We start from the raw sequence: 12038 nt of genomic DNA, 5'->3' as shown, positions 1-12038 counted from the left end.
AGAAAGATCAGAAGGACTGCATGAACTAGTTGTTAGGGGACAAACTACGTTTTCACAGCAAGAAGTACTCGAAATGATAACCATCCCTCCCTTGGGACTAACAGCAAATGCCGGCCAAAGCCGTGCAAGTCTACCATAAGCTAAACCATTTGTTGCGAGGAGTAAGCGGCGCGGTCATTTTCGTTTTACCCTTATTCTAGCTTAATCCGTTCGTTACGAGGACACATATTCTCGCTTAATGTTACTTCAAGCCACAAGGAACTAAGAGTGCCACATTGGTTAGTCATTTGGGAACAAGCACGTAGGTATATCCATTTACAGCCATTATTCGCTGAAGAGCAACCACAATACAATGCAAGCTCGTCACGAATACTTAAACGCAGATTGTCTTATTTTGCCCATTTCCAGCTTAGAGTGAAGAAGAACGCCTGAGCGCACTACGATTAAAATCTTCCTGTGGGCTAGTCGGTGGTTCATCTGAAGTAAAAGTGCAAAAAACAAGAACAGAAGAGGAAGACACAAACTCAGCACTTAGCGCCTGTCCTGTTGTTTGTGTCTTCGTCTTCCGTCTTCATTTTTTTTTTTTTTTTGCTGCTTTACTTTTACTTGAGCGCACGGTTGGAAGCAAACAAACAAATAAAAAAAGAACATTTCTTGACTTGTACGGTAGGTTTGAACTAAGTTGGTTTTGAGCTAACAGACGTTCTCAATGGTGTTTATATACGATCAAGGGGAGAGCGCATATTCATGCACACATGTAATTAAGCCACTCGTCCATGGCGTACCCCACACCAGGCACTGGCTGACATACCGAGCGTATATCGACCGCGAAAGGCAAACGGTTCGTAGGGATGCGTTCATGGCCTGTCATAAAGCCACGACAGTCGAGACGAGGGAATGCGTTATGGCGCACGACGTGGTTCCCGCGGGACTCGTGCACAATTCGGTTACAGTGTTGTCGCTCCTCGTACACACAAGTAGAGACAAGGCACGACGCTGCCATTGGTGGGACGGGGCAGTTACAGCGCCCGCATGACCGAGAACGACGTCGATCGTCCCACGCGCGGTACACTCCATTCACCAAATGTGGGCCACCCGACCGGCCGCTGAGAGGCCCCGGTTCGGTTTGCATCGCAGCCCCCTTTCAGTCCTACTGTCGTGTATTTGTTAGGAGTACGCAGCGCTCTGTAAGCTAGAGAGGGACGAGGTGAGCCCACCAGAAGGTGAGTTCACAAACAGCCGTTGTTGCTTTGAGACGCGCATTTAATAGTCGTTCCTAACTGGCGCAGGCAGCTGTTACGATTTCGACAGGGCCTTGTGAACCCGCTCCAAATCCGATACGCACACCCCGGCAATAGCCAGTTCTGATAACATTAGAGTGACTATACCAGGCACTCGCGTGGTGATGTTTTCAGGAGAAAAAAAAAAAAATAGCCATCCCGAAGCCTTCAAGAAGGGATGCCGTTGACCATCGCCTTATAACTCTTTCTCCCATCGTTCTCCTCACGCCTTTCAATGAAGCTTCGAGGCTTTGCTACGAAACAAAATCCGAGATTCAATGCTACCTGCACGAGCAACGCGGATAATCTCCAGTGACCCAGCGAAGCGTTATGATAATCCAAATTGACATTTCCAGAAGAGTTGTCATCTAGAAGCAAAAGAGCTAGATTTAAATTCCGTGGCTCCAGATGGTGTGACAGCCGCTGCAGAGAGAAATAGATGAATGAATAAAAATTTGTGGATTCCTCGTCAGTTTCTTGTCACCGTCGAACACGAGATGTGACGGGTGCTCAAGCGCGAAGTATACGGGACCGGGCGTAAAAGAGGCGCGCTTTACGAATAATGTGAATCCTTCGAGGCCAACGACTCGCTTTGAAATAAAACGCGAGGTGAGGAGACCGGAAGGGAGTCCTCGCGGCTCGCTTGAAACCGTCATTCGCTTCCGCGTGAGGGGGCGCCACAGGACACTCGATCTCAGATGGGACAAAAAGACTTGTCGCGGTAAGACGCCCATCCAGTTTCTTTGAGAACACAAAGAGATTGAGATTTCGGACCTCTCCACCGCGCCTGCATTCGCTTAATAGGATGCGGCATATAAATCGCATATCGTTTTCCTGTTTACGAGCCGTTACAGCGCTTATGCGTGCTGCAGGTCACGTTAATGTGACGAAGGCATAAGACAGAATGCTGGCGAAGGCTTCAAAACGCATGTTTCCTATCCATATAATCATGCCCGCATGTCCCTTATATTCACAGGTTGCACTTCAAGTGTACTTTTTTTCTTTCTAACAAAGTCAACCTTGCTATACGAGTGCTCCCTTTCTTCCGATGTCAGCATATATGCGCACTCCATACACCCCCATATGCACTGTTGTGCCCGGCCAAAGCCGCCCAGAAATTCAGCCGGACGCCAAACTTCTCCGGCGAACGCCTCCTTCACAAAATCCAGATACTACTCTGCAAGACACCGGTGTACTGGAGGCGAGCAGTGCCAAGGGGAGAGAAGCGACGTGTTTCAACATGAGCTGAGCATCCAGACAGCTCAGCGCCGTGGCCCTGGCGGTGGACCCCTTCTCGCTCCGCGGCATATTTGAAGCAAGAGCGCAACAAGCTCTCCCATTGGCCCTGCGATAGTGCTGCCGTCGGATTGGACCATTTGAGCGTCAACGGATTCTTGGTTACGTAGACTCAAGTGCTTGAGTTTGTCACTAGCGTCCATCGGGAGCAGTTCGCCCCCTGAGAGAGCGGACGCGGCGGAATCTCCCCGGCCGGCGCTACGCGAGGGCAGTCGCGTACGGCTATGTTAGCTTTCGGCTCCAGAGCCGATCTCGTTGTGTGAATGCCTGTAAATGGTGTATAAAGTGTATATAATTCATCTCACCAGCGCCGACTCGGATTCATCGCTACCGCCCAAGGAGCTGACAGCCCTCGTTCACGAAACGGGTGACGAGCGCTGCGCAACCACCATCCTTGGCACAAACCTGTTGACGGAGGCGATACTGTGTGATAAACCCACCGGCACAACAGCACCCTGCTCGAACAGAACAACCCATTTAACCCTGTTTGCTAGATTTTTTCCTCCTATGAGAAAATAGACTGGCGTGTATGACAAAGCATCATGGTTAGTAAACTGCAATGACATGTAAGTAGTAAAGTGGCTGTGCCATTATGCAGGGTGTTTGAAAGCAGACTAATTTTAAAAGATACTCAGCTCAATACGAAAACAACAACAACAAAAAAAATCCAGGAATAAACTGTTGTTGCGGAGTACACAGATACTGCAAAACCACTATATTTACGCAGCTAATTAACTAAAACCCCGAATTACCTTTTCATTTATCGCAGCTGGGTGGTTAGTCGCAATGGGGAGTTTGAAGCCGCGAACAAGACGATGCCGTATTAGTTTTTGAAACGAAAAAAAAAATAATCACAGTCTGAAGCACCGTAGCCTTAGAAAATACAATGCTTTTTTTTTTTTTTTTTCGCACGAAATAGAAACGGAACGCGAGAGACGCGCGGGAAGCGATCAGTACAGAAGCGACGTCCGGTGATGACGCGTGATGCAGTGGCAACGGCGCCAGATTCGAACTGCTTGCTCTACTACGCAGTGCCATATATTTTATTTCTCTTCGCCACTCATAACAGTAGCCACCATGCAACTAGCTAATGACTGCCATTTCCAGTTATTACCTGATTGTAACAAAAGAAGTTTTCCAGAATATTGTGTCCGGCGCGCAGAGAGTTTGTTCCTCCAAATATCTTTTTTTTTTTCGAATCGCCTATGTTGTTATTATTTTTTTTAATATTAATTAGTAGTCCCTGAAACACCCTGCATAAGCTTAGCGCCGAGCTGTGGAGAAAGGAACGACGTCATCGAATCGGGGGTTCACAAGTCCGCTGACCATTTTTGTCTGGAAACGACTTTCGGTGACGTTTCGCAACGATCTCATTTACATTTAGAAAACCTTTTATGAATGTAGAGTAATCTAAAGTCTCCATATTCCAAACTAACTTAATTGGAACACCCGCTTTATTTGACCTGTTCGTTTGGGCCGCTCGCCAGTAAGCCATTCTTCCTTTATTAATGAGCACCCCAAATAACTGCAACAAAATCTCGGTCTGCAGCAAGACATGTCGCACGCTTTATGAATGATAAAACTAGTCAACTGAAACACTAAGTGAAATGCCTGTATAATCAATCAATGAAACCCAGAACCGCTAGCGCTATACCGGGTGATTGCTTTTTTTTTCTTTTTTTTTTTAGACTTAAGACATCATATTTTGAAGTCGGCTGTGCGCTCTGTGGAAGTGTATTGTAGAGCAAGACGAACATTACATGTCCGTGACAAAGGTAAATGATTATTATGTGTTGTGTTTTATGGCGCATAAGCAACTCAGGCTATCATACACCAAGCACAAGGTATATGTTTTTTTTTCTTTTTTGGGAACCTTGTTCAGGAAAAATGTTTCTTCTAAGACTAAAAACATATGAAATGTCTACAATTGCGTTCTCTCCAAGGAGAAGTGATGGATGAAATGGTATCTGTGCGGTGTAAAATTGAGTAAAATGCTTTTTCCGTAGCTTTTCGAGTTTTTGTCATGAAATTAAAATGTGGTTTATCGTCAGTCCATGTCCCCAGTCTTCACATATTGGTTCATCTTCTTTCCTGAGAATGAAACTATGAGTAATATGCGTGTTTCCAATTCAAAGGCGACATAATATTACCTCCATGAAACGTTTCTGGTGACTGCACGACTTCCATTCTTCAACAACTGGTTTCACAACGTCTAGTTTGTTGTTTATTTCATTTTTCCATGAGGCTTGCCATTTTTCTCTGAGTTTTCTTTGTATGAATTTCAAAATATCTTTGCGTGGTGCATTCATTTTTCCGTGCTTCGGCTGTTGTTATCCAATGTATTGTTTTTCCCACTAAGGGTTATGTTGCTTGCATTTTTAGGATGTAATGCAGTGATTAAGCTGAGGGAGTCAGTGTAGATTATGCTCTTTTCAATATTGCATTTTATTATTTTTTCTACAGCTATAGATATGGAATAACTTTCAGCAGTGAACATCGATGCACAATTGGGCAACCTAACTGTTTTCTGGCGATTGTTTTCTACGACCCCACTACCAACATATGAGGTGGTTTTGGAACCATCAGCACAAAATCTTTTGTGGTCTTTATATTTTTCCTCTAAGGTCAGGAATTCTTGTAATATGTGTTCATGTGGAGTTCGCTGTTAGTCAAACTGTGTTAAAGTAAGGTCGCATACACAGAGAAATTTAAACCAAGGTGGTAATGGGTCAGGACATTGTGCAATATCAGGGAGTGTATCGAGTATTTTTATTTCTTGGCACATCTGTTCAAAGCGGAGGAGGAGGGGTCAGACTGCTTGCGGTTTGTTGGTAAACAGGGTTCTAGATGGGCACTTTGTAACTATGGGGTAGCAAAGGTGTGTTGGTAGCGAACGGATCTTAAGAATATATGAACAAGTTAGCATGGCTCTTTTGTCCTCAAGAGATGGTTCGTTGGTTTCTACATATGGACTTCTCACAGGCGACGTCCTGTATGCCCCGGTCGAAAGACGCAAACCTAGGTTGTGGACTGGGTCAAGTCGTTTTATGCATGAGGGCCTTGCAGACCCGTAAACTATGCAACCATAGTCCAAGCTCGATCGTACAAATGAACGATAAATCTGCAGAAGGCATGTCCTATCGCATCCCCAGCGTTTACGTGACAGCACTTTAAGTATGTTCAAAGATTGGGAGGCTTTCTTTTTAAGTGTTTATGTGTGGGAGGAAAGTCAGCTTTCTGTCGAAAGTAAAGCCTAGAAAATTATGTTCATGTTTTACTGGTAAAGCAATGTCATTGAGGTAAACTGTAGGATCCACTTGCAAACCTCGTCTAAGTGAGAATAAAAAGGCTACCGATTTCTGTGCAGAGAACCTAACACCATTTCTATCTGCCCATGTCGCTAGTTTATTTACTGTTAATTGAATTTGCCTCTCACAAGTTGATACATTACAGGATATACACGCTATATGTAGGTCATCGACTGAGTGCATGATGGTCGTTGGGAATATTTTTACTATAGAGTTCATTTTTACTATAAACAGCATTGTACTCAAGATGCACCCCTGAGGGACACCATTCTCCGGAGTGAAATGTTTTAACAGAGTAGCACCTAGACGAACTTGAAATGAACGGTTGGACAAAAACTATTAATTAATTAAATTGTCTAATCAACTTTCATAAAAAAGAGCCATTTATTTTAATTAATTTATTTATTTTACATTTTATTTAAGAAGGTCATATTACAGCACTATATTGAAGGCCGCCAGTACCACATGTGAGCCCAGTATAGAAATTTTCCGTCTCTGTAATGTAGTTGAATTTGCGAACTCCAAGAAATGCATTGGAAAGCTCGTTGAGTGTGATTTTCGGTCTATGCATGTTTATGCAATGGCATGGCTTCTATCGGTATGGTCGCCAAAATAATGTGAACTACTTAAACATCATTAAACTCCCAACCGGCTTCTGTATTAGGTGAATAAGAAAAGCGAGCGTCGACACTTTATGAATTAGCAATGAGGGAGAAGCAACACGCCGAAGTTTCGAATTCGTATTTTCTACGTCTGATATTTCGAAGAATATTGTCAATTAAGAAATAAAAAAAAAAATCAAACTCAACGTTGATGATGAAGACCTTCAATTTCTAAATACAGAATTACCCATTAAAGGGTTGATGACTTATTTAAGTTAATTAATCGGTAAATCATTAGGACCTATTAATGATGTGATTCCCGCCTTGTACTACGAACCACATAAACAGACAGACGCACGTATAAATTTTTAAAATATAAGTACGTAAACATTAGAAAAAAAAAAGAAATCACATCGTAAAACGCAGCATAAGCGAAAGTGGGTACTGTCACGCGCAGTCAGCTGCTCGAGAACCGCGAGTCTGATGAATTTCAGTGCGCTTGCCTGGCTCTACTCACTAACATTTTTACACATTTTTAGGGCTCAAAAAGGCTGCTTGAGTGTCCTCGGGCTAACATTGAACGTGAAAAACGGCGGGGTAGGGTTAAGGCATGGCGCTTACCAATCAGGGGTTTCCTGTAGGGGTTTCCTGTATACCCTGCGCTGTGTAAAACGGAGCGGGGGCATACAAGAAAAAGAGGAGAAAAATGCGATATGAAAGCCAAAAACAGCTGCAGCAGAATCTTGGACACTGTGAGGTGCTGCAGTGCGCTGCGGCCTCAAAAGAACGCAGCATCCGCTTTTCGGCGCCAAACAAAGGGCATTTGCACAACGAATTATGTTCCACGGTGAAGCAGTGCTGCTCCACTCACATGATATTAGGCCTGGGACAGCTTTACACCTTTAAGGATGTAAACATGCTCAGGATGCGCGGATCATATGGTTACGTTTGAAGCCGAGGAGAAAAGGGGCAGCTTACAACCACGTGGTCGATTAAGTAAGTGCTTCGCCTACACGGCCTTGGGAAAGGTCACGCGGACACCCGTGGTCCGGCCTCTTGCCACGCATGAGGCACGGGCAGGGAAAGAGATCGGCCGAACTGTCGTGCACAGCATCTCTGCCAGCATCGCCAGCAGAAGAGGAGACGTGACGGCGGTACCGTATAAGATACTGAGGCGGCACACACCATCATCCTGCTAATAAGGAGAATGAGAGAAAGCGATTGAGTAGGCAAAGAAGCACGGCAGAGAAATTAGATGCTGAGAAGACAAGCATGCAGCTCCTGTTCACCGACTCCTGCAGAAAGCCCCCGATGTGCAAAAGGAGATTATATAACATCTGGGTTCAGTGTTGCACTGCATCGTTCGCGTTGTATTTGGGAACAAAATACGTTTTTTATCGCTATTTAGGTTCATTGGCGATATGCAACTGAACCAAAAATACTCAAACATGGTGTTAAATGAGTGCTGCTTTAATTTTATTGATTTCATTGTTGAAAAAGACGCCGTGATCAAGTTTGTATAAGGTAAAAAATGCACATCCAATTTGGATGGAAAAACATCACAAAGGGACGAGGGACAAAGGAACGGGAAGCACACAGACGTGTAAAAGTCCTTCTCCCTTTGCGCTGTTTTTCCATCCTAAATGAATTAAAAACAACTCGCCCGACTCGGCATCCTACAAAACTGCATATGTTGAAAATTTAAACTAGTCATAGCAGTAAAGGTATTCTTGCGGAAAGGCAAGTTGGACGAAAAGATTGATTCAGTTGGTAAAACTATGAGAAATGCTTTTTGCTTGCATGTACGATGGCGTTCCTTGTACGCAGCTGGAGTGTGATTTATTGTAATAGCTCTCCTTGCAAACGAATGGTTTTCAAATTGCGAAACTGCGTTTCAGTTCAGTCTTCAAACAGTTTCAGTCTTCAAACAATTAAGAAGATACAAATATTAAAAAAAGGCGGCTGTAGCGCGTAATCGAAAACACGCTAGCAGCTAAAGATAAAAGTGAAGATAAGTGGGTTGGGGGGGGGGGGGGGGTCGTTCTTTGAACCCTTGCTTTTCATTGGTACTCGCTTGGCTGCCAAGTACGGCGGATTCTGGTGGCAGACCAAGCATGGTGGCAAGAAGGAAAACATTCTCGTAATAACGGCGCTAAACGCCCGGTCTGGGGCCTAGTTCGTGACAGGGCCGCGAAGCGGCGCATGTGTATCGTGACGCGCACGCGTGCGACGTCTAGCGGTTGCAGGCGGCATCATGCCGCGCAAGAGCAAGATGACGATCCCGAGCGCGAGACGGATACGGCTGACCTTGAAGCCACCCTCCTTGTTAGCATAATTTATGCGGAAGCGTTTCGCGCATTGCCCTTCGGCTTGGCCCCCGTCAGTCCCCTCTCTTTGAGTCTTGCCTCTACAACTACTAGAAAAGCAACGGCACCGGAGAAAGGTCAGAGTGCATCCGTTAGGACGAAGGGGTGATGGTGGGGGAACCAAAGTTGGCGCTAAAAGTGGGAAGATGTGCAACCACAGGCAAATACACACGCAGAGAAAGAAGGGAAAAAAACTTAAAGAAGGACGCTCAAAGTGCTAACTTGGGCGCTTCGGGACGCACGCAGCAAGCGAGCTCAAAGGAGCCTTGCCCCCGATGGAACGAACCAATCAACGCGCCCCACTTTCTGACGCCATACGGCGCGGACCCTAATCTCTCGCCCACTTCTCTCCGGCGCGCTTCTGCATTCAGAGGGAGCATGGGGGAGGTCATCCGAACATAAATGATGGGCGCCTGTTGATACAGTGTTCACGTTTTAGGCGCTGCTGGAGGCGCTGCAAGAAAAAGACTGGAAGGGGTGATTGGTGGGATGCTGGATGCATGAACGATGCTACAGCGATAATTCGGTCTCCAGATTAGAGCGGCAATAGGCATGGAAGTCCTCACCTCAGTTGCATACATATATACATTTGTATATGCCCGCGTCTTAGTCTGGTCTGCCCCCGCAATCAAGTGAAGTTGCTGTTGCTTCCAGACAGGTCGAGTTGTGTACGCTGTACACCAGGGGGCGGAGCGTGCGCTTGCATATATATACAAAACTGGCTTTTTGGGGAGTCGGTCACGAAACATTTTCCGCTCTTTTTTTCTGGCCTCACTTGTTTCTCCCAAAGGCATGCATGTATCTCGTGCGCACTTCTTCGTCCGATATCCGAAGAGCCGCTGAATAATTGGTCGTTACAATTTCTAGAGCGTGACCAGACAATGTCTGGTGAGGAAAGGAGGGCGAGGGCAGAGATATGCGCTCAAAATTAGGGCGCCATTACTCTTCTACATTTAGAAGCTGCGAACTGAACGCGAAAGAAACGAAAAAGATGCACCGAAATTTCAGGATCGCCGTAACCTTTTGACGGCAAAAAGCGCATGATTATGGTCGCGCTAATGGATCATCCTCGTCAGGTCCTGCGCACATTATTACACATATCTGTAACTCATGACTTCTTTTTTCTTTTAATGAAACGCGCCGGTTGCACAGCCTAATAACCATCGAAAGTCAATAAGTAATCACCGTGTTCCCACGCAGTCACATTAAATTGGTTGATTTGTCTAAATCAAGTGAACAGCCTTACAAGTCGTTTGTAATGTTCAGGGCTTAAAGTCGCGGGGGGGGTCTGAGATCCTCCCGCCAGTATTTCAGAGAGGTCCGAGACCCCCTGCGCTCGAATATATAAGGACTACATGAATACGAAGCAGGCTGCCATTTTTCATTTCTTCAGTGGTTTTATTGCAAAAGCAATACTACTCTAGGTTTCGAGCCTTCAGCGTGGCGGGGCCGCACCCACGTGACGCTGTGACGTCACACCCCACGTGACACTAGGGTGAGAGCTGGGCTACCAACTCAAGCGGTCGGCGTAGCGCGGTCGCAGCTACGGCGCAGCGCGTGACGTCACACCCCACGTGACACAAAAGCGGTCGGTGTGGCGCGCTCGAGGCACAGCTGGTGCTCACGTGATACGAGACGTCAGGCACGTTCATACGGCTTGGTTAAAGCGGTGCTTTATATGTGGGCTGGCAGGAGCTACCAACTTGGGTCTCTCGTTTCACATGGGACGGTTATGTCAGAATCAGCCTGCTATAGGACCCTGGCATTCACGTTACCCCTATAGGCCACTAAGGCACGTCCATACGGCTTGCTTAAAGAGGGGATTTATATGTGGGCTGTGGAAGAAGAAACAGAGAAGAACGCTCAGTCACCTGCAGGTAATGCTTTCGCTCAATATTCGGTTCAGCAGCGTTCAACCCTTGCAATTTTTTGGAACACTTCTCTGTTGTTTCCGCAATTTCCCAATGAACTTTAATAAAAGCCATTGACATATCTTCTGAAAACCGAGACGGAGAAAAATAATTTATCCTTTCTCCCCTCTGTAAAAAATGATTTGCAAAGCAAGCTGCCAGCAGCTTTCTCCCCCCCTCTTTATTTTCCTTTCCCCCTGTGCTCGGACCACTATAGTGACCCGCCTTTGATGGAGCCAGACTTTAAGAAGTTCTAGTGTTTACACCTATTAAGGGATTTGCAAGTTTGGTTCAAGTATATGCAAAATGTGAGTTGATTTAAGTGACAATATGCGATGGCAGGTGCTAGTATGCACCTTGCGTACGTGCTCTGAACACGTAAATTTGCTTTGCTCGCTGTCTGAGATGTTCGCTGCGCATTCCGCGTTTATACCCTGGTCGTACTTGTTGGCATCGTATACGCGTTCATGTCTTGCATTTCCCCTCTTGTGTAATGGTACTTTCAAGAGCCTGCAGTATCATATCGGGATATTCAAGCTTGGAAGTGCAATAGAGCTGTGCTTACCTTCCATTTTGATGTGTGGCGTAATAGAGAGGGGTGAGTCTGGTCCCTCGTCACTCGACGTCATGGAGTACGAGTGCTCTGACTGGATGCGTGGTGACTGGACCGCGTCGGACATCATGCGGTCGTGGAGGATGATGGGATTGTCCAGAATGGCGGACCAGTCCGACTCTGAACTCATGTCGACCATGGTCTGCGCCAGAGCGAACAAAAAAAAAAAACAGAAAAAAAAACAAGAACCATGTAAATGCTGATGTTCACTGAGGCCCAGTATCCATCTCTGGAGAGAGCCCACTGAAGACAACAGAAAGTCAGTGTGTATTTTAGAGGAATTATGTCAGCGCTCCGCTGTGCAGTGTCAATCAATCAATCAATCAATCAATCAATCAATCAATCAATCAATCAATCAATCAATCAATCAATCAATCAATTCGGGTCTCTAGTGACACAGGCTCGCAAAGTGCAGAATTACTCGAAGGCGCACAATAAAGCATCAGCTAGAGCCACCGTAAATTTGCATGAACCTCCCGCTTGACCTTTTGGGAAATGTTCAAATCGAGCAGTGTTTAATGATGCAACGCAGCCACAGAAGCCTATCGACGTTTGCAAGGCAGCAGTAGTTCGTTCGGCACGCAGCAGTCAGTCATGCGGAGCCATCAGACACTGCGCCTCACACTTCGGTGCGAGATACAGCCAACAATGCACATACTAACG

The 12038-nt window shown here is 45.9% G+C and overlaps 1 protein-coding gene across 2 annotated transcripts in view; it reads right to left on the bottom strand.

Annotated features, from left to right (window-relative positions):
* The window catches only part of LOC146172746 (uncharacterized), a 243314-nt gene that overhangs the window by 45043 nt on the left and 186233 nt on the right, over positions 1 to 12038 (bottom strand). For both annotated transcript variants that reach the window (XM_084584981.1, XM_084584982.1), the window contains exon 2: positions 11328 to 11517. In XM_084584981.1, the coding sequence (XP_084441107.1) occupies positions 11328 to 11517 (190 nt within the window). The remainder of the gene's footprint in view (positions 1 to 11327; positions 11518 to 12038) is intronic.

The sequence above is a fragment of the Amblyomma maculatum genome, chromosome 11 (genome assembly GCF_055883805.1).
Source record: "Amblyomma maculatum isolate TAMU_Amacu chromosome 11, ASM5588380v1, whole genome shotgun sequence".
In the NCBI taxonomy this organism is placed as follows: domain Eukaryota; kingdom Metazoa; phylum Arthropoda; class Arachnida; order Ixodida; family Ixodidae; genus Amblyomma; species Amblyomma maculatum.
The sequence above is the reverse complement of the archived record's forward strand: the minus strand, read 5'-3'. Positions and strand labels throughout refer to the sequence as shown.